Here is a 24,281-nt window from a genome sequence, read left to right on the forward strand (position 1 = left end):
ATTCTACATGGTGCTACAAGCTAATCATGTAATCATCAATCAACTTGCTTACTCTCTCTTTGTCTAATATTTAAATAGCTCAGTTGGTTGCAGGTAAGCCGGTTTCACTGCAGCGTACCACAATAATCTTTTCTGAAATCCTCCTCCTCCCCAGAACCACTTGTCTTGATTTGCTTCTAAGGAATATAATGTCTTCGTGCTTTTTTGTACTTTATATTAAGAAAGAAAATCTTTTCTACAAAAATTCTGTACAACATTAAATAACAACAAGCCACCTTTTTTATCAAAATAATGCAAAAAATGTATTTGCATGGCCATATTACAGTTTTTTGACAGCAGTGTAGAATACTGAGTAATAGAAAAGGCAGGTTTGGGAACAACTCAAAGGACACATAGAGCTGTTCTGACTGTATTCATTTACTGTGAATGTACATGTGTTCCAGCTGTGAGAATGAAGTGTCAAAGAATGAGAGGAATGAGAGGTCTTTACTGAAGAGAGACAGAGAAAAAACAGATACAGAATGAGAGAGGCCAGAAAAGGGCCAGAATTATGGAGGTACACAATGGACAAAATGAAATACCTGTAAATACATACAATTTGGGCATTATTTATGTAAAATACAAACTGACATGAATTATGCTTTGTAAAACAGCTGACAATATTAAGTAAATATATGGTGAAATATTTAAATAAAAAATCATATGTTGCGATCAATAAATACAATGAATGGCAAGCATCAATAACTTAATAGAGCGAATTATAATGACTTATTTAAAATGAAATGCAACATGAAACGCGACTCTCTTCCAATGGTTACTATTGCTTCATGTTATACTGTATATTATTTACTCTTTGTCAAATATAGCATGTGAAAAATTATTGTGAAAGGGCGGAGGGCGGGACTGGGTCGTGATGCTGCACACCCGGTCCCTTATCAGGCTAATCAAGCCTCCGAGAGGGATAAAGGCAGACTGCGGATGGTGGTGCGACAGAGAGAGTGATCGTTTATGGGCAGATGACCGTCATGCGTTTATGTCCGAACGCGAGGGGAGAAGGGGCTCCTAACTGACCACCTGGAATGGTCGGGGCTGCTGCCAGAGGCGGAGGAGTCCCCTACCACCTGCTGAAAGGCGGCTGGGTATGAAACTGCCAACTGCACGCGGGGAGGGGCTCGCTGCCGACCACCTGGAGCGGGAGAACCGCTGCAAGGGGCGGGGGAGACCCCTTCTGTTCCCCGAGTATGCAGCGGGGCGTTCCGTCCGTCAGGAGCTGGAGGACAGCCTCCGATCCGCCCGGGGAGGCGTGGCTGTCGTCCGTTAGAGGGTGGAGGATGGCCGAGGACCAAGCTACGGCGTATCAGAGAACTGGCGAGTAAGTATTTTTTTTTTCATCTCTGTCTCCTCTCTCTCTCACTGCTGCTCCGCGTTGGCCTTTTATCTCTCTTTTAAAGTGTTTTTTGGGGAGGTACTACACTGTTACAGGAAGTACCCCCCTATTTTAATTATTTCTGTTTCCCTCCCCCTGTCCCCTCACAGATTCAGGAAGGCGGGGATGACCTGCCAGCAGACGGGGCTTAGGGCACGCCCTCCCCCAGGGAAAGAGGGGGGGTGTACGTCAAGCCGGGGGCTCCCCAGCCTGAGAGAACAAGGGAGGAATGTGACAGGGCAGAGGGCGGGGTCAGGTCAGGATGCTGCACACCCAGTCCCTTATCAGGCTAATCGAGCCTCTGAGAGGGATAAAGGCCAACTGCGGATGGTGGTGCGACAGAGAGAGAGATTGTTTATGGGTGGCTGACCGTCATGTGTGTATGTTTGTGTCTTTTGTTTCAGTTTTATATTAAAACTATTATTTATATTGTAAGCCGGTTCTCGCCTCCTCCTTTCCATTGAGCTCCTTGACAATGATTTTTGCTAAACGTTTTAAACAATGGCATGCTACATAATAAGTCACATGACCTCATAGTCATGTTAACTATTCAAAACGTTAGCTTTTCAAGCTACAAGCTTCTCATAACTTGAAGTAGTTAAACTAGAGTAATGCTACTATTTTAAAAAGTAGTTAGTTACATTACATCTACATTAAAGCTATCTATATGTAGAAGTACTAATTGCTAAATGTAATATCACCTGACATTTTTAATTAGGATGATGTTAAATTGAACATCAACTTACACCCTATAAAACACCCTATTTTCTATCGTGATAAACAACACTATATTTAAGGCTGTGAAAGTTAAGTAGAAAGTTGGTCTCTATGCTATTTTTTTTATCCCCTTTTCTCCTAATTTGGAATGCCCAATTCCCACTTCTTAGTAGGTCCTCATGGTGGCGCGGTTACTCACCTCAATCCGGGTGATGGAGGACAAGTCTCAATTGCCTCCACTTCTGAGACAGTCAATTTGCGCATCTTATCACGTGACTCATTGTGCATGACACCGCGGAGACTCGCAGCATGTGGAGGCTCATGCTACTCTGCACGATCCACACGCAACTCACCACACGCCCCATTGAGAGCGAGAACCACTAATCACGCCCACGAGGAGGTTACTCCATGTGACTCTACCCTCCCTAGCAACAGTTGTTGCTTAGGAAACCTGGCTGGAGTCACTCACTACGCCCTGGATTAGAACTTGCAACACCAGGTCTGGTAGTCAGTGTCAATACTCGATGAGCTAACCAGGCTCCAGTCGCTATGCTACCTTTAGTTAGTTACTCCACAACACTTCATGTCATATCATGTGTCAACACATTACATTTCACAGTCCCATCAAATAATGAGCCAAGAAAAAGCAGTTAAAATGTGTTGTTAATATTACTTGGTCACACTAGTTGAACACAATTCATTGTTGTGGAATACAAAAACAAGTGCAGTGTGCCCTTATGGGTGCACAAATAGGAAAATGAAGTAATGCAGAAAATGTGCATACTATACACAATACACATAATACAGAAATATAAAGAGTATGGTAGTATGCTATTCTGAACATTTGCCCTATGCCAGATATGCTGCTGAGTGCCTCTACCTCTTTTTCTTTCTTTCATTATCTTAAACTCGTTTCTCTCACGCTGTCTCTGTTTCCAATTCAGAGCAGCAGAAATAACAACACACACTGGAAACTGCTGGAGTAACGGTCTGGAGTAATAGCTGCATAAATGGGTGTGAGTGTTTGCCAACATCCCAGGAAAGAATTCTCTTCAATTTCCCTTTGCGAGTGAGATTATTAAGTCTTATTGTGTCTTATTTCATCCTGAAAATGCACACTACTCCTCGTCCTTGTGTTTGAGACGCTGAGGAACATGGCACGGTAGATGATCTTATCAGGAGGCGTTTCAAGTCTGATTGTTTCCACATGTGGCTCTGGCTCACGGCTGTGAAAATACAATTTCGCCAAAACCTTCCAACCTTCCTCTGACACCTCACTTTGTTTCTTAGCATACTTTCCCTCACTCAATAATGTTTCAACAAGAGATCAGAACAACAAAAGGACACAGAACAGCACCTTACATATGAGCAAAAAATGTGAGGGGACCAGAAAAACCAGAAAAAGAAAAAGTTGTCTGAGACACAAAAAAAAAAAACCAAAGATAAAAATCCTAATGAAATGTGTACGAGATTCCTATTGGAATTTATAACATTATTTGGAACTAATCCAAGAAGATCCTAATGGATCAAATAAGAGTCACTATGAGTCAAATAATATCCTACTAGATTAACTGAAATAGCCTTATTTCATTTCTTATAATCCTATTAGATTGCAAGAGTGACTGCCCACATGATTCTTATTATCCCACACATTTCCCAAATTCTGTAGCTCTGAGATTAATCATATTTAAACATTTTATTCAAAGGTAAAATACTTAAAAATAGAAAAAAGATGAATGAATAACTCACCGCATAAAGCATTACAACTTATAAATAGTTGACCCAAAAATGAAAATTCTCTCACATATATTCACCCTCATACCATCCCAGATGTGTGTGACTTTCTTTCTTCTGCAGAACACTAATGAATATTTTTAGAAGAATATTTGAGTACTCTGTAGGTCCATACAATGCAAGTGAATGGGTCACACATTTTTGAAGCTCCAAATTCTACATAAAGGGAGCACAAAAGTAATCCATATGACTCCAGTGGTTTAATCCATGTGTTCAGACCATAGACTGTAAAAAAAGATGGCCGACGACCCTTCGCTCTTTTCCATTGGTGAGAACTGAAGCCGCCAGTGTCCCGATATGGCGCTGACATCTTGGGACTTGAGTCTACGCAGTTGTGATTTCGGGGCCGCGAAATCAAGGCCCCGCCCTCACTCTCGCTGAATCAATCGCAAGGACACGCCCCTGCACTTTTGACTTTTGACTTATGACGGTGTGAAATAATTAATTATAGAAATTTAGATATTAAATTTAAAGCTCCAATCTCCTCAGTCCTCCGAAGATCCCGAAAAAAAGTCAGTTGGTGCTTCAGTGACTACTTCGCTCAGAGAACCTGTCAATCACAGCTGTCAATCATGATGTCACAGCAGCGTTTTTATAGCATCAAATAACTAAAATCAAACTTATTTTGAAAACAAACACTTGAAATGACATCAACGTGATAGAAACGACAGTAAATGACAGAAACTATCTTTGGAAAAAAGATATGTGAAGTGTAATTCAATTGTTTAGTTGGTCTCACGTCCCGTTGAATAACATGGGAGGCGGGGTTTCTGACCTATACTAGGACCAGTCACCGGGGGGCGATTGAGATGTTTTGGCTTCACTTTTGAGGGCTTGTGCGGCACACTTGGTTCAGACACGATATGATAGGTGTGGGTGAGAAACAGATCGAAGTCATTTTTTTTGTCATAAATTCTTCCCTGCCCAGTAGGGGGTGGTATGCATGAATAATGTGAATCACAAAAAACTGAATAAGGAGAAAGTTAAAGTGGAAACTGATTGGACCAACAGAGCTGAAATATTCTTCTAAAAATCTTATTTTGTGTTCAGCAGGATAAAGAAAGACACATCAAGGATGGCATGAGGGTGAGTACATTTTCATTTTTGGGTGAACTATCCCTTAAATCAAATTGAATAACACTACAATATAAAACTACTGACTTAGTCATTTTAAGCACGAAACCAGCGTGTTTAAGTAAAATATTCAGATATAGACAAATATCTAAGTAATTTGAGAGTTTGAGGAGAATTTGATGTGGCCATTTGAAATGCTTTTTGTTTCCATGGCAGTAGTGACTTCTCTGATTGGTGGATCTCAATTCATGATTATGGGTAGTGTAGTCCTTCAGCTGGAATTTGGCTATAAAAAACAAATTTTTTATAAAAAAAAATAAATTACAAAAAAAGTTCAAATCACACCAAATTGTGGTTTCTTCAGAAGTAAATATGAACACTTTACAAACCCATTTCTTTTGATGGAACTCCATAATGTCTGTGTGTGTGTTTATTGTGTTTGTCTAAAATGTAGACAGTACGGAAATGCATGAGACATTACAGAAAAACAGTCTCAGAGTTCCTCCAAAATCCTACACACATGTACAGCTGGCACATATTAGCCAAAAACGCACAGTGGATGGTTTTCGTAACGCTCTATAAACTACCGTTCTGTTGCATGTTGACCCAGGAGGAGTCATGCTTCTCGACTGTAAAACAACTATAAACCTCAGTCAGCATTTCGAACTGTTTAACTGTAAAATGAATCGAGCGCTTCTTTAAACACATGTGCTGCTTTACAAGACCTGAACCTCTGTGTTAAAGCAATTAGTCAATAATTGTGTTGTTTACTGTTTGCGGTCGCAAGAAAGTGTCAAATGCGCTGTTACAAAGCTTTGCTTTGACTGCTCTGATGTGTCATACAAACAATCCTTTTCTTAGTCCTTATCTTTGTCTTGTTTTTCAGTAAAAATATATAAACTTCATTAATACCCTCGAGATAAATCTACTGGAGAAGCACAATTTTCATATATTATTATGGTACACTTCACATTAAGGTTCGCTTTGTTAAGGGTTTATAAAGGGGTTCATTATTGACTAATAAGTCATTTACAAAAGCGTTATTAATCATTTATATGCTGTTATAGCAACATGCATAAAAAGGGCAACTTTCATCCAATACTTTCCAAACAATGAGCGTCTTAACTGAAATGTTATAAATGTTTAATAATACACTTTTTCATACTTGTTTTCATCAACTTCATAAAATGTTTTAATTCATGATTTATGTCACAATGCAGCAAAAACAGTCTATTAGAGTGAGATTCAGGGAGGCATTATGTCATTCCGCTAACATATTAATAACTGTAATGTCTGGACTTGCTTGTGTTGTCTCTATTTCTTGTCACACTAATGTCAAAAGTATGATTTGATCTAGTCCTAGTTATCTAAAGTCCTCTGAAAAAACACTTTTTAGCTCTTCTTGCTCATTCAAAGCATATATCATATAATAAAGCCAGATGACCATTAAACAATACTGAACTTGTATTGTATACAGGTTTCTAATGTTGGTAACTCCTTAATAAATGCTTCACATTTGTCTACTTTACATTAAGATACATTTTCATAGTGTTATTAACCATTTATAACATGTGAGGTGAAATGGCTCACTATTTGGCAGGTATTGCATGACAATTGCCACTTTTCTGCATGTTATAACTGCATATTGATGCTTTATAACACATTTGTAAATGATTTATTAGTCATAAATAAGCCCCTTTATGTCCTCTTAAAAAGGGAACATTAATGTAAAGTGTTACCACTATTGTGTATAATCCATGACTTGCTTTCTTAGAATGTATTTTGAATATATATATCATAAATATATTAAGTGTTTTGACATGAGGAATTGGTTACAAAGCTGCACTAAAATTGCTTATTACACGGCTCTCTGTAATATTCCATTCTGATTGGTCAATTGTGCCATCCAGTGGTCAGATATTGCTCTGTAACAACCGCACATCCGGACAAAGTAAACACCAACAGAACTCCAATGCAAACCGGAGGTTGATTTCAGCAGTTCAGTGATTTATTTCTTCTCAAATTACATCATTTCAACACAAATCAATATTTAATGTCCATGTATTTATTTATATGGTTAGTAGCCGTGAAATAAGAGGGATATTGTACAGTCAGCCGGTTGTTATCGCAAAATAAACCCCTTCAGGGTGATATAAGGGTCCTCCGCTTTGTGCCGTTGTCCTGATCACCCTGTCAGGGTTTATTGTGCTATAACAATCGGCTGACTGTACATAATAATAATAATGAATAATTCCTTACATTTATATAGCGCTTTTCTAGGCACTCAAATCGCTTTACATAGCAGCCACAGTGCACCCACCACACACCAGCTAATGGTGGGGAGGAGAGAGTAGAGTGATGTAGCCAATTCAGGGATGACAATTAATACAAGGCCATGATAGATAGATAGGGGCCAATGGGGGGAATTTGGCCAGGACACAAGAAGTGTGTGGGATTTTTAATGACCACAGAGAGTCAGGACCTCAGTTTAACATCCCATCTGAAGGACAGTGCCTTTTTACAGTATAGTGTCCCCATCACTATACTGTCAGCACCCCGTGCTGGCCTCCCTAATACCACTTCCAGCAGCAGCAACCTTGGTTTTCCCCAGGAGGTCTCTCATCCAGGTACTGGCCAGGCTCAACCCTGCTTAGCTTTAGTGGGTAACCAGGCAAGACCTGCAGGGTGATATGGCTGCCAACAAATTACATCAATACATGATCCCTTACTAAATTAAGCATGCTTCTAAAATGTTAAACTTGTCAAGCGTTAAGCATTTCTGTCTAGTTTGAAGATCCATTAATGGTTTAGTGACTACATATATTGCTAGTTTAAAGAATTCTGAAGATTCATTTTCACCTATCCCACTGGGAGATTTGGATTTATTTTAGGACATGTTTGTAATGTTTAAGGAAGTTTTGCTTGTTTTTGTCACTGCACTAAAAAAATTAAATCTAGATATTTTGTCTTGTTTTTTAGAGAGATCTAAATCAATTCAGAAATGTATTTTCTTATAATAATAATACAAACTGCTCAGGGGTGAGAAAAAGAAACTTGATTTAAAGGTAAAACAAGTAATTTTTTCTTACCCCATTGGCAAATAATTGTAAGCATAAACCCCAGATGTTTTTCCTCGAAATGATTTTTTGCCGTGTGTACTGCTGGAGGTGGGCTGTGTTTACAGGATAGTGGTGTGGTAAACAGTCTGTTGGAATATGCGGGGAGTCAAAGTAAATGTGTGATTATGATTATGTAACTTGTTCAAACAGGTTTGAGTTAATCCGTTCAAAGAGAAAGTGCCAAACCAATTTCATTGGGATACCAGCAGAAGCTCTGGTATATTCTCTTATCCCTTGGGCAATGTGGGACTCTGGGAAACTAGCAAAAAGCATGTTTTTTTGTTCTGTTTTCACAACCCCCTTCTCTCTATTTTCCTGTTCTATCCATCACACATCTTTGTCGTTCTCTGCCTCATTCACTTTTCCCACAGTATGAGCATGTCTGTATTTCATCCTTTCTTTCTTTTTTTTGGCATGGATAAATCAAAGGTCATCTGGAGTTGGTGCAGAGGAGACGGGGGCGCTGCATGAAAGGGGGCAGGGAGAGAAAGAAGGAGTGTAACATGTTTGGGAATGCAGGAAATGCATTCTTGAACAGAATTTGTAGGATTAGATCATGGAGAGAGAGAGACCCTGAGAAATTGTATCACTCTGTCATAACTCAGGAGAGGTCCATGACTGAAAAATGATGTATTAATATTAATATTACGCATGGTTCAAGCCAAGCCAATGATACAGTTAGTCCCTATCATTTATGTTATTAAAAATGTTACATTTATACAAGTTTATGGAATTAAAATAGTTCATAATAAAATTGTTCATATTAATTCCAAACCATTAATATAATAATATATCATAATTATAATAATAATTGCTCAAAGTAATTATAAAAGGCAAATATCTGTTTTTTTTTTTTATCCTGGTTTAAAATAAACCATTTTTATTTATTTGGGCTGGGTATTGATACAGATTTCACGAATCGATTTGATTCAATTTGCACGAGGTCGCTAATACTCTACCATCCCTAGCAACCGGGCCAGTTTGGTTGCTTAGGAGACATGGCTGGATTTGAGCACGCCCTGGATTCAAACTCACGACTCCAGGGGTGATCAGTCAGCATCAATACTCACTGAGCTACCCAGGCCCCCCCCCCCAAGTTCTGATTGGATGAGCTACATACAAAGTCAATGTAAGTAGTCGATTCACGTGCCTATCAACGGCTCATAATATGATCTTCCTCAACTTGTTTGAGACACGTCCCGCTGCACCCCAATAATAGCAGTGCAAATACATTAACTGCTGTTTAAACAGTATAGCAGTTGACACATCTTTACCAGTTGACATATTTCTACTATATTTCTATACTGCTCCAGATGTATGAAGGCAGAATAGAGTGAGGGACTGTAGAATGAAAATGTATTGAAGAGTGAAGGAGTGTAAGAAGAGTTTAGAGGCAGGCTCCCCCTGGCAATACATAAGAAATACACTTAATACACACTAATGACACACACACACACACACACACACACACACACACACACACACACACACACACACACACACACACACACACACACACACACACCAGAAAGGTCAAAAACTCTGTCACTGTCCAGCAAGACCAAAAAACACTCCTGGAAAACATGACACCATCTCTTTCTCTCTAGTTCTCTTGTTTTCTATTCTCTCTCCTCTCAATCTGTCCTTCTGTTGCACATCCCACACAATGACACAGCTGAGAGGGAAAATATGATTATTTGCTATTCACTTTAGGCTGAAAAGTGAGATTTGGATTTTGAGAGGAAAGACTAAATACAGCCAGTTAGGCAGAACCTATCCCAAAGAGAAATTCCAAATGAGATGTCTTTAATATCGTTTCTCCAAGACAGCAATGACATAAAATGGAGACGTCTGCTTCTCAAATACTTCTACTGAGAATAAACGCCAATGGCTGCACGATATGGACGAAACATTCGATATCTGATGCAATAAACCTAAGATAAATGTGTCAAAATTACATTTAATATATTTTCAAGTACATTAAAAGCCATAAAACAATGATATATCAAATATATATTCCAGCGTTAATGGCCATTGAATGGAAATTAACAATTTACATGTGAAAAATAATATATATATATATTTCTTAAGGGATACTGCAACCCTGACGAAATAAATTCATTTGTGATGTAACTCGAAAATCATTATATGGTATTAATTGACTTTATAATATTGTAAATTCATGCAGCCTTAGACCACTAGATCGCACGTGTCTCCTCTAGACTTTCAAAAATGATCTCTATGAAGTTAAATTAATGGCAAACACATTTGCATGTGCACAGTAAGAAAATCTATTTGTTCTGCATTCGACTTCCTTTTTTGTGCTTACTCTTTTGGCACAGTTTTAACAACTCAATTTTGTTAGTTAGGTGTGTGTGTATGTGTGTGTGTGTGTGCGTGTGTGTGTGTCACTGCTAAACACTCAACACTGTTTGAAATGGAAAGTACCAGGATAGAAAGACCAGAAAGAGACGTGTGAAGTGTGAACTGTTGATGAACATTATTGTTCTCTGTGTGATTTGTGTGTGAGTAGAGAAAAGTAAATTCTTCTTTAGGTTCTGGTGTGTGTTAGTTCTGTAAAAGGTCTTGGTCTGGCTGTGTTCCCTCTCCACGGCACATCAGCACAGAGCATCTGTATGGCAGAACTGTACTTGAGTTGTTAAGTTTTTCCATGTCAGCTCATCAATGAAGAAGTTTTTGAAGAGAGAGAGAGAGAGAGAGAAAGAGAGAGAGAGGTGGGTATGTGAGTTTTTGGTACTTTCCATTAACTGGCATTATGAAATGTCTCTTGTATATAAACAGCTTGGAGTAGAACTCCGGATAAAGAGAGTAGGAGAGAAAGAAATGGAAATAGAGTGCAAGAAGAATTTGAAACTTCCCAGAATAAAATGTTTAATCGTATGATTTTTTGTCCTGTCTTTGAAAGACTGTGATGTCCTTGCAAAAAAAGTGTTAAGCCCCCTTTTCACTGAATCTGACAAACCGGAAGTCATTTATTTCAAATTGAGTGTCACACGGAGGCTACGTGGGGTTCCAACCATCTCCGAATGTGACATTTTTGGACCCAATTTGAGCTTCAGCTGCATTTCAATATTTGAACTCGTGCGACTGGACCGTATGCGACCGCCCGACCTGAAGTGATGTATTTGTGTAAAACTATCAGCAAAAAGTGAGAAATATCAACAGATTTTGTTCTAAACTTTATTCTAAATGCCTACTACTTAGTTTTGGACAAATATTATTGTAAAAGTCAGAAATGACTGTTTACATTGTAAATACTGTATATTGCAAAAAGCTTTTGTAATTACAGTCAATGTGTGATTCAATGTTTACATGTGTCATATCTCTGCACACGCAAAACCTACATATTTAAAATCACATCTATGAATTTCTGCTTCCCGTTTTCTGAATTATGGTTGTTTTTGCTGTTAATTATCATAATATTAACTATAAAAACAGTATTAATATTAAATAATAGGCTACTATTAATAATACAAAATGAGTGAATATTAATCATGAATTTCATTGAATTCATCCATCTGCACACCAAAGTCACAAACAATGTTGTCATTCTTTGGAAGCAAACCTTTGGTAAAATCCATTGTGAGTAAAACGACAGTTCATCATGACTGCCACTAGGGGGAGAAATACGACAGTCGTATGTGAATGTCGGAGACAGTGAAAAGGCAGCTTTAGTAAATTCCACTAGATGGAAGTATAAGGAAGAATATGTTTTCCTCAATCCCCTTCCATCGTAATATACAGATCTGAAATGCAGATGATGCTCTAATTCAGCTGAGCACCCGCCATATGCCTCACCGTTCACTCTATTTTGTGTTTCCACGTATCTTCCCCATTATTTAATTGAATATCTCGGCCTCTGAGTGGACTATAAACTTAATCTAGGTGTCACTGGAAAACTGAAATCTTCACGATGGTGTATAAAATGTCATCATTATTGTTATTCAGAAATAATGTCAGAAATGTCATTTTTGCTATTCGCACATTGTTCTATGTAAGTTGAGTAGCTACATCAGAAACCTTGTGCAATAAAGATTCTATTCTAATCACATCACAGACAATAGTTGTGGCTTCAAAACAAATCTTTCTATGGTTTTCACTTAAATACATTTTTGGACTTCTGGTCAGTGGAGAAGTTCTTACCCCCTTCATTGGTGCTGATGGTTACCCATGCCGTCCAATCAGAGATGCCCTGGCTGCTCTGGCAGGCCACTCTAAAATCATATTGGCTGAAGGGTTCCAAGTCTGACATCAGGTGGCTGGTGATTGATCCATTAACATTCTGGTTGTAGATCATGTGATCAGCATTTTCGATGAAGTCTTTGCCAGAAGGTTTAACCTAAAAGATGATCATATTAACATAATACTTAGATCATCTGTAGAGTTTAGTCGGAAGCATTCCACTGTGTCCTCTGCATTTACATCTATTTGTATAAAAGGGTGATTCTCACGGAACAAGTAAAATAAAATACTGTGAACCTCCAAAGTCAAAAGAAACAAATAAGAAGTTATATTTTGCATATAGACAATGAAGAATTGTTTTAGGGCCATTAAGGGCCATTTTCATGCCAGTTCCATGCATTTTACCCCCCTAATTCTCATTACCACAAAGCAAATCAAACCGCATTACCGCAATGTGAAATATATATGTATATTTTACATTTGAAAGTTTTTATTCATCATAGTAGCACTCCCTTTGTACTGTACAATAGCATCTATCTACTGTGATACAGTAAACATATCAATTTGGGCTGTCAATCGATTACAATTTTTAATCGAATTAATTACATGGTGTCCCGAATAATTAACCGTGATTAATCGCATTTAATCGCATATACAAATATTTGCTGAGAAAGTTGCTCATACAGCTGAAATTTCACTTACTGCCATTTGGAGTAAACAGGTGGTACTACAAGCTTGCATTTATCAGGAATCTTTCTTTTTACGGTCCGGGGTCATTGCGATTAATTGCGTGAATTTTTTTAACGTGTTATTTTTTATCAAATTAATCGCACTGAATTAACGCGTTAAATCGACAATATAAATGTGTCATGGCAATGTAAATCCTCATTGACAACAATGGGAATATTAAAAGTTAAATGTCCAGATGCATTACGATAATGAGAATTTGGGGGTAAAATGTACTTAAGTGTCCTGAAAATAATGTCACAATGCAAAAACGTCTGCTTCATTTTGTTGAAGCAAAAAAAAAATTGAATACTTCTTTTTGGGTACTGATTTGGGGTTAAATATGACCAGGGCCTCATTTCCCAAAAGGATCGTAAGTCTAAGTAGATCGTAGAATCCATTTTATGATTCATCTTAGCTTTGCGGCCTGTTTCCCAAAATCATCATAACTTAAGTAGTACTTGAAAATGCTTGTAGATTAACGATTGCTCTGGAGTAATCGTACAGCACTAAGAGCATCGTAAGCACATGGACTTATGCAGACACCTGCAGGACAATCGTGAAATTACACTTTATACAATTTTAAATACCTATAGGTACACTTTATGCTCATATAATATCAGTATACATATGTTTTATTTTATTATTATTTGTGACCGACATGGCTAATAATAATAATAACAACAATAATAACAATAACACAAGCAGAAAATGGTTAGTCAATATTGGGTGAACAGATAAATGAATAAGTAAACAAATAAAGTTATTTGTGTACTTTTGGTAATAACAAAGTGGTGGCATGATGGTTGCAGAGAACGGTAAAAATGCTCATTTTGAAAATGAAAATTTAAAATTCACATCTGATGAATGAAGCAGTGATTGTGTGAAAGAAATATATCGTTCTGCACAAAACGATCGCAAAACAAAATGCAATTATGTGGTCAATTAAGTTGTACATTAAAGAAAATATTTGCAAATATTTCCAGTGAGGTAAATTGCAAATGTTTTGAAAGTCATGGTTAAATATAATGAAGTTGCAATGACGAGTAGCTCTATACAGTCACATTTCAGCACTTCACGTTTATAGACAGCATCTCTCTGAAGTAGCACTTAAAGCGCGTCCTCGCACGTTCATGTTATGTGCAGTTTGGGGAATCACTCGTAGAAAACGCTCTTAACTGCTAAGATATTGGGAAAAGTGGTCCATGACATTTTCTGGACAGGTTTCATGAGAATAGCCCAATTCTCTGCTACTTGTGTGTTTTAGTGAGTACAATATAATTTTAAATTAAGTTGTAAATCAATTATTTTAACATTTACAGTATTTTAATGATTTATGTAAGTTATATGTATATTTTTACGTGTTCTTCTTGACATTTTTGCATCTTTACACTTTTGTCATATTTTTTTATTGACTGTCAAAACTACTAGCAAACTTGTGAGAAGTGTTTATAATAAAGAAATGGTGACAAAAACTGGAAAAAAAAAAAAGTAATTGCAAAAATTTAAATTAATTAAATGAATTCTTAAGAAAATCTCTTGCTAGTAAAAACGTGCCAGAGGAAATGTGCTAAATTCATTCATATTAATGCAATGCAACTTGTTTACTGTATTTACAATCACACAGATAAAAGAAGCAGAGGAAACTAGGGTTGGATATCGATACAGATTCCAATTCACATGCACTTGATTCAGTTCAATTCCAATTTCGATACAATTTGATCAGATTTATTATTTATTCACATTCTCTCTCAAATAATGCTTTATATTATACATTTCTAACTTGGTATGTTGCGAAAATGTATTAAACTACAGGTCCCAAAATATGTAGTTCAATTGTTATTTATTTAACAAAAAATAACAAAACCAATCGTGGGATTTTAAAGATCAATATCAGAATAGTTTAAATAAAGGTCGTAATCAATCTGAAAATCGTGTAAATCTCTCTACATGTTTAGTATACTGAACTGACATCCTGCAGCATCAGAAGAAAAACAAGGAGCAAACAATTCGTTTTTAGTGCTTGAACACCGACACTCTGGCCACAAATAACTTGAGAGAATATGTGTGTTGTTCACTTTCAATTTAGTACAAAGAAGAAGCAATTTCTTCCACTTCTCCTTTCCAAAGGGTTCTGTGCATGTGTCTTGAAGTGAAATCAGTGATAAGATATGTTTAAAACACATGTGTGTGCATTAACAAAAACACAGTAATGTAGCACACACACACAAACACACACCGAGTCATTAACATTCATGTCCACCTGGAGACACAGCACACAGAACGCAGCGGGAGGAACATGCTGTCGAAGCAAAGATGCACAACAAACAGCCAATAACATCAATCACTAGCAGAAAACTTCACAAACCACCAACCTGGTGTTATACTGCTTCAAATTGTTCTCAGCTGTTTAGAAATGAGAGTATAAAGCTACAGGAGGGACTGGAGTTTGAAAGAGGGGCTGATCTCTCTCTTACTGGCATGACTGTAAATGATTACAATAATGCAAAATCATTCAAGTGCTTGCAGACAGGTGTTTGCCAGAAGTAAAACTCAAATTAAACTAAGAAATTACAATGAGGGAGAGTCTCACAAAAAACTGCCAAGAAATGTCATACTTGTGTCCACAGAGGGGCGCCATAAGAGAGTTGTTTTTAGCTGTAAATGATGGAATTCTGTAAAGGAGGAATGCATGTTTTCTTAACTCGTCCCTCCATACCCATCAGATGGGTAAAAATGTCATCTTAGAGGGAAAAATAGAACCTCCGAATTGTGCACGTCACGCGATAACTTGCTTGTTTCTGAAACTGCTAATGCAACACACTATTAGTCACACACTCTGGAAAAGGGAAACACATTTGAACTCTGAAATTTGAAATGCCTGATGGGAGATGGCGCTTGTCAGTAACTTTGTAGAATGTGGTCGATGTTGGGGTACTGGAACAATCTGTCAACTTCCCAGGTGATCATGTTGCATTATTTGCATTACAATTAAACATATTGCCCACAGTTCTCTAATAATTGAATATTATTTCACTTGTAAAGTATGTAAACATCATAGTAGCATTTGTTGCATTTAATTTGTATATTTTAAACAAATCATTGTGTCTGGACAGGATGTTTTCATAAATGGATTACGGTAATGACGATGAGATTTATATAAAAAAAAATGTTTTATTAAAGTAATGAGAATTTGGGGAAAAACTTGCTAAAAAAATCTAAAATGATACAAAACACTATAAAGAGTGTAAATATGTCAGGGTGACAAGAGGTGGGGCAAAGACATTTATGATCTATAAACATATGGGTAACTCTTTATATGAATTGTTACTCTGTTAAGGGTTAATAAAGGGGTTTATTAATGATTAATAAGTCATTTACAAATGCGTTTTAAATAATTGAAAAAGTGAGACTGTCATGTAATAGCTGCCAAATAGTAAGCCATTTTACATTACTTTGTTACATGTTATAAATGCTTAATAACACTTATTCAGGGGTGCCTGGGTAGCTCAATGACTATTGACGCTGACTATCACTCCTGGAGTTCAAATCCAGGGCGTGCTGAGTGAATCCAGACAAGTCGCCTAAGCAACCAAATTGGCCCTGTTGCTAGGGAGGGTAAGGTCACATGGGGTAACCTCCTCGTGGTCGCTATAATGTGGTTCTCGCTCTCGGTGGGGCACGTGGTGAGATGTGCGTGGATGCCGCGGTGGATGGCGTGAAGTCTCCACATGAGCTATGTCTCCGCGGTAACACACTCAACAAGCCATGTGATAAGAGGCAACTGAGATTTGTCCTCCGCCACCCGGATTGAGTATAAGTGGAATTTTATGATTATAATTAAGGTAAGTATGAATATGTGTATTAATTAAGCATTTATAACACGTAAATTCACATGCTGACTATTTGGAAAGTATTAGATGAATGTTGCCCTTTTTATGCATGCTACTATTTGCTCTTTCATTCCACAGAGCTGACCCATTCATCTCTTCATTCTTTCAGTTATCACTCCATCACACTGCATTACAATAAACAGTCACATTACATTATTGTTATTGCAATGTTTGTGGTCTTGGACTGATTGTAATGATCTTGGTCAGTCACATGTTTGAAGTTTTTGTTCTAAAACATAATGGCAGGACAAACATGGTTTTGATGGACACTTCTCAAAGCCAATGGAGATACTTGTTAAATAGATAAAATCCTGATTTCACAACTTTTTCGATGCACAATTCAAACAGAAGGAAGGGGTCATTTGGCGCATTCTGTCATATGGTAAAAAGTCAAACGTGCCAAAAGTGGAGATACGTGTTTTTCATTGGACAGTGATGATATGTAGTGCAAGACAGCATTTTTGAAATTCTCTGTATTCAGTGGAGGAAAACACAGTTTGGGTGTGGATGAGAGGCATAAACTTTCGCATCACGTAATGACATAATAAATCACAATTCAAATCAAACTAATTGTCTTCAAACATCAACAAAACATTTCAATGTGTGAATGCCAAAGATCAATACAATCAGTCTGAGATCACGACCACTGCAATATCAATGCTCAGTTCCTGCATTATAATGTGACTGTTTATTGTAATGCATTGTGATGGAGTGATAACTGAATGAATGAAGTGATGAATGGGTCAGTGCTTTGGTATGAAAGAGCGGATGTGTCATAACACTCACAGCTCAATGAAGAACCTGTTCTTCCTGATTATAGTGAAGGGCTTCTCTCTGAAGTGAGTGGTTATATGTGAGTCACCACACAGTGATTCAGAGTCAAGTCAATAAACAGAGTTAACTGAAGACTGCTGGTGGTCACTGACTCACACAACAGCTGAATTCTGCTATGGTGGGTCAGTTTATTAACCTATATAACTCTGTCTATCCTTAAAGACATCAGACCAGAAAGTAAATATATAAAGGATGAGTAAATAAGGACAGGACTTGATTTATTGGATGAAACTATTCCATTAATGGGAGGAGTAAACCCCTTCTTAAATTCTGCATACACTTTCAGTTGTTTCTTGTGCTTTTCCTTATGTTTCAGTTCTGTTCATTTTCTCTAGTTCTCTCTTTGTTCCCACTTATTCAGTTCCTTCAGGCGGGTTTCTCGTATGTATTTACCTCTAGAGTTTGGGGAACCAGAGGAGGGGTGAGAGCTCGGGCACGAGAGCTGCTTTTATTAGAAACAGGCTCTTTAGGGTGGTGTACTAGCGAGTGTGTGACACATAAACACACATCTACACACACACAGGCTCGTCTCCTACCAGGGCCCCAGAACATGGGGGGAACAGGGCCTCAAATGTGATGCATAAGGGGCCTCTCTCGAAGTGTGAAATGTGATACTCGACCAAATGATTAAACAGAACTTGTAAGCAGGTAAAAGTGTTCTGAGTCACATTTGTAGGACAAATCAAACGTGTCACTGGTGCTACAAAGTTAATTGATGGATCTTTACATGATTAAACCAACACAAACTCTCTCTCTCACACACACACACACACACACACACACACACACACACACACACACACACACACACACACACACACACACACACAGATTAATGTATGCACTCATTCTTTTCTGTATTGAAAGATTGTTTTGCCAGGTACCTCAACCTTGCAGTGGCTAATGGGATAGATTCCTCCAAAGCCTGTCTGCCAAGAAAGATGTATACTTGAATTTGTGATGTCTTCAGCTTTAATGTCATGGGGCTCAGCAGGAAGGACTGAAGAGACAAAAAATAGTTCATTTTACTATTCAGTTGATGTGAATTGTCCATAAATTGAATATATTCATTGCAAATTCTGTCATCATTGACTCACTCTCATTCTAATGCTGCTCCAAAGACTTTTTTCTTCCATTAAACACAATAAAATGATTTTTAAAGAATCTCTTTAGTCTTTACCATACAATGAATTACAAGCTAACTAAAGCTAATCATAACTTAAACAAGTTATTCAAGTTAAACCGTCAAGCTACACAACACGCTACTAATAAAAAGTTGCTAACTACATTGAAGCTATTGAAGAAAAAAAAAAATATATATATATATATATACACATACAGTATATATACAACAGGATGGTAATAATTAATTCTCCAATCAGTTCTGATTGAATTCAATAATATCACCTGATGGTTATATATCTAATTAGGGTGATATTCCCTAGGGTAACAAAAAGCATTGTTTTACTACAGTAACCATGGTATAATTATGTATTATGTATAGCGTCATGGCTGCTGAAAATGGGGCCTGTCTAGGTTTGATCTAAAATGACTTTTTTCAAATAGTGATGGTGCTGTTAACATCAGTAATGTCCTGACTATACTTTGTGATCAGTTGAATGCCACTTTGGTGAATTAAAGTACCGGTTTCCTTCTGAAACAAAAACCGTACATTATTCCAAACTTTTGGCCGCCAGTTTATATGTATGCTTGTGTGCCAATATATCCTGATTGCTTTGCATGTTCCAGCATTTAATCCAGAAAATATAAATTAATGTTCGACATCTACAAACTCGGCCCCCTCTAAATAACCGTAAGGAGAGTAGAATAACATCTCGCAACTGTAAATAAAAATCCATTATTCACCAGCTTAGCTGTTAGGAATGAGGCAGCGAGGAGAGAGGATCTAAATGCAGGCTTCTTTATTATTAACAAAATACAAAACAAATACAAAGGAAAAACCCTCGATGGGGAAACAAACATAAACTAAGAACTCAGGCAGGGAAACACAGATCAGGCTTGACAACATTCAACGAACGACAAGGAGTGAACAAAAAGCAGGGCTTAAATAACCAGGGAGTGATGACTGAATTAGACACAGGTGAGAACAATGAACAAAATGGCAGTGGTGATGGCAGGTGGATTCTGGGAAGTGTAGTACATTTAACAATGACAAGTGAAACCCAGGGCAGACAACAAGGGAATCGTGACATTAGCGGTGGTTTTTACGCATTTACGCCTGTTAACTGCATAATGTTTTCAATACTGACTGTGGCCTGCAGGAAACGAAGCTAAGGCTGCTATTATTATTGATGCCTCCTTAATCAACTAGCAGATGAGATTCATTGCTCCACCAGCGTGATCTAACGCTCCACTTAGATCACTCAGTATGGTGCCTTCGAACTAAGACATTTCTAGACATCACTTAATGCTCAATTTCTTCCCCCCATGTTCAGTAAGTTTTGTTCTTGCCTCTGCCATCTGCCACAGTATGCCCAGACAAAACAGCAACCAGTCTAAGTATTTCTTCATTTCCACCACAACATGTCTAAATTGAATATGTTAATTCTATTATACTGCACGTTCGTTGTTCGCTGCCTTTTTTAAGCAGTTATCATTATCAACATATTCATATGTTCACCGTCTGTCGCTCACTGCGACGTTGTGTCGAAGAAGTGACACTAAGGGTCTCTCTTGAGAGCCTTTTGCATCTCTGATCTATGATAAATGGCCAATGAGAAATTGGCAGACAGAATTTGCTGTTGGATCTATGGCGTATATCAGCGGCTTTCTCCTTCTCTGCACGGCAGTGCAGCTTTGCCCCTGGGCGCTTCAACAGCGCAGTAAAAGTGTTTATTTCTCTAAAAGAGCAGGCATTGATCGTCCTTTTCATGACATGTCTTTATAAAGATGCCCTTCCGCCCCTGTTTAGTTCCTGGATGCGGTAGAGTGCTCTCCGCTCCTGATGGCCACAGGCGCTGTCTCGTGTATCTGGGCAGCGATCACACTGAGGCTGCGTTTGTGGATGGCTCATGTTCTCAATGTGAGAACATGACCATAGGAACGTTGCGGTCGCGGCTTTCCTTTCTCAGAAGGAACGCCACTCCAGCCGCCTCCCGCATTGCTCCTTCTTATCTCGTCATGAGTGAGCAAATAATGACAGAGTTTTAATTTTCGAGTGAACTCTTCCTTTATAGCTAAAATATGTTTTTGTCCACACACTTTCTTAAGGAAGCAACACAAGACGTTTTTTTTTTTTATTTTGTAGAATTTATGAACCATATACAAGTATTTCCTGACAAATCCATATTGCTCTTGACCTGAAAATTGATCTGGTTTATTTAATTTTTTTACTTCTGTTTTGATGTTTTAATGTGACTCTTGTGCAAATGAAATTTCCCAAAGGGATAATTATTAAAACTGAACTGAACTGAACATGCACACACAAGCCTCACCTCAGGATGTGACACTTACCTGTCACAACACCTGTGCCAGATGATGCCACACCTTTACGATTGTGAGCCTCACAAGAGAAAGAGCTGGTTTTATTCAAACCTGCAAAGGAAAGAAAAACCATTAGCAAAACATCCAAAAACATTTCCTGCTGACTTCCTGTTCCGGTTGCTGTTGGCACACCACACAAGTCTGTGTTTGTAGCTTGCTACCCTGCTTAGCATTGCTTATTCTTCTTGTATATTCATTGTTTTATCCTTTGTCATTTTACTACATGCTTCGGGTTTTTCCACGTTTTTACAGTTTCAACTATGTGTATTTTACTGTGTGCACCCGTTTTCTCTTTTTTTTTTTTCGCTTGTACACATCTCGCATCTTGACTGTGTGCATTTGTTTTCTCCAATGTATTTTACACAGATTATTGCATCAATTTCAAACCTCTGCTGATCAGGAACCACATTGTTCCACATTGATCTCAAACCCTCGCCGCTCAAGAACAACCATAACAACAACAAACAATTGCATTGTCAGCATTGAGGGATATACTGTACATGTGACAAATGTAAGGAATTAGTCAGATAGAGAAGGTTAATGAGTTAGAGACACGTATCTGAATGCTAGTGGAGGTCAGTGAGAAAGAAAAGCCAGTAGATCCTGTTTGGAAAAGTTTTTGGTGTAGACCTGAACCGCTAAAGAGAGAAAGACTCCAATCCTCCAGGGAAGGTGCCACTCTCTAGTAATTTGGCTCATAGTCTTAATAGAGATAGTATTAGACTAACTGGGGCCCAGGTCAGGAAGCAGACAAACTGATTAATCCAAACGTCTGCTTGCTGCCATGAGACATCACACAGGTCACATAAACTACAACAAATAGAGACTGTATCACCTAGATATTATATAGAGACTGTGTCTGTTCTCTGAACTACCAAACACAAACCCCTCACTAAATAATTTAGGACATTTTTTATTAATGTCAAACTTCGAAAAAAAATATGTAAGATAAATATCATATTGCAGGTAAGGGTGCTAAACATTAGATCTCTTTCAACCAAAGCACCGATTGTAAATTAAATTATTACAGATCACAGTTTAGATGTGCTCTGCTTGACTGAAACCTGGCTTAAACCAGATTAATATATTAGTTTAAAGGAATATATTCCCCCAAGTTATTGTTATAAACATGAACCTTTTTTTAAAAAAAGAAAGTTTAAGTCTTTTGAACTAATAATGCTTAATCAGATATAAAATCTTGCTACAGTATATAGATCACCTGGGCCGTATTCTGATTTCCTTGGTGAATTTGCTAATTTTCTATCAGATCTAGTAGTTACTGTAGATAGAGCTTTAATTTTTGGTGACTTCAACATTCACATAGATAATAAATATGACACACAAAGATAAGCATTTATCGATATTCTCAACTCTCTTGGAGTCAGACAAAATGTGGCAGGACCAACTCATTGACATAATCATATGGTAGACTCTCTTGTATGGAGTTGATTTTGATATCATAGAAATTCTACCACAGACCGATGACATCTCAGATCATTATCTCATCTCTTGTTTGCTGCGATCAGCTAATGTCCCTCAATCTACATGACACTATCTTTTTACGCATGCTAGCTTCTTTCGACCACTAAAGATAGCTTCACTAATAATCTTCCAGAATTGTCTCACTTACTGAGTAAGGCAGAAAGTCTAGAAGAACTTGATGTAATAACAGAAAATATAAATACAGTCTTCTCTAGCATTCTTGATAGTGCCGCTCCCCTTTGATTAAATAAAATTAAAGAAAAAACCCTGCACCTATCACATTCATGCTCTCAAGAGAGCAGCTCAGAAAATGGAGTGCAAGTGGAAGAATACAAAATTACTTCAAGGTATTTTGCAGCGTATGGAAGGATAGTGTCTGTATAGAAAATAACCACAACAATCCTAGGTGTTTATCCAGTACTGTGGCTAAATTGGTTAGGAATAAAGCATAGGTTGAACCAGATATTCTATCCCAGCACAATAGTAATGACTTCTTACATTTTTTTACTGATAAAATAAAAATAATCAGAAATAAAATTGGACTTATGCAACCAACTGTCACAGCACCTCAAATGTTAAACTATCCCTAGAGTACAATAAGGAAAGGATCATTTTTTTGGAACTTGAAATCAGTAAAGATAAAGATGGCTTTTTACATACATCAATATTTAGGAAACCTACTGATAGAAATACGGTTCTTCATGCTAAGAATTTTCATCCTCCTAAATTGATACAAAACACACCTTTTGGACAATTTTAAAGACTGTGAAGGATTTGTGACAAAGAGCAAGATTTTGAGGATAAATCTAAGGACTTAGAAAAACACATTTTAAACAGAGGGTATAAGTTCAAAACTATCCAAAAACTACAACACGTGTGAAAATATGACACGGACAGATTTGTTAAAAAGGAAAATGAAATCCAAAACATCAAATAACATTTATTTTGTTACACAATATAGCACTATTGCTGAAAAAGTCAAACGGATTATCTGAAAAACTTCAGACATTATACAGAGAGATGATGTTTTGAGAGATACATTCCCAGACCTTCCAATGATAAGTTTTAAGAAAAGCACTACTTTAGGTGACAGATTAGTACAGTTACATACCAACCACTCGTGAAAAGCATTGGTTAGGAGATAACCCTACAGGGTTGTTATAAATGTCATCAGTGCAATCACTGTGATCATTTAGTATAAAGAAATCCTTTTCTAGAAAGAAAAACACATAATATTTATTCTATCAAATACTTCATTAACTGTAAAACTACTCATTTTATCTACAGGTTGTAATGTCCATATTGTAAGGTTTTCTATATTGGTAGAACAAAAAGACGATTGCAAGACCATCTGGCTGAACATACATGTAAATATGCCATTAGGAGGGGTAATGAAGGTAACCTATGGCTAAACATTTTAAATTAATGCACAACAGTAATCAATCTACTCTTAACGTATTGACCATTAATCAAAGAGAGACTTTTTGGATATACAAGCTAAATGCTATG

The 24,281-nt window shown here is 37.4% G+C and overlaps 1 protein-coding gene across 1 annotated transcript in view; it reads right to left on the minus strand.

The window, feature by feature from the left end:
* The window catches only part of LOC127631784 (tyrosine-protein kinase receptor UFO-like), a 62,443-nt gene that overhangs the window by 19,165 nt on the left and 18,997 nt on the right, over window positions 1–24,281 (minus strand). Inside the window, exons 5-7 of the mRNA XM_052110123.1 lie at window positions 21,261–21,341; window positions 18,671–18,786; window positions 12,295–12,490 (exon numbers count right to left, since the gene is read on the minus strand). Coding sequence (XP_051966083.1) covers window positions 12,295–12,490; window positions 18,671–18,786; window positions 21,261–21,341 — 393 coding nt within the window. The remainder of the gene's footprint in view (window positions 1–12,294; window positions 12,491–18,670; window positions 18,787–21,260; window positions 21,342–24,281) is intronic.

Source organism: Xyrauchen texanus, chromosome 38 (assembly GCF_025860055.1).
Source record: "Xyrauchen texanus isolate HMW12.3.18 chromosome 38, RBS_HiC_50CHRs, whole genome shotgun sequence".
Taxonomy (NCBI): domain Eukaryota; kingdom Metazoa; phylum Chordata; class Actinopteri; order Cypriniformes; family Catostomidae; genus Xyrauchen; species Xyrauchen texanus.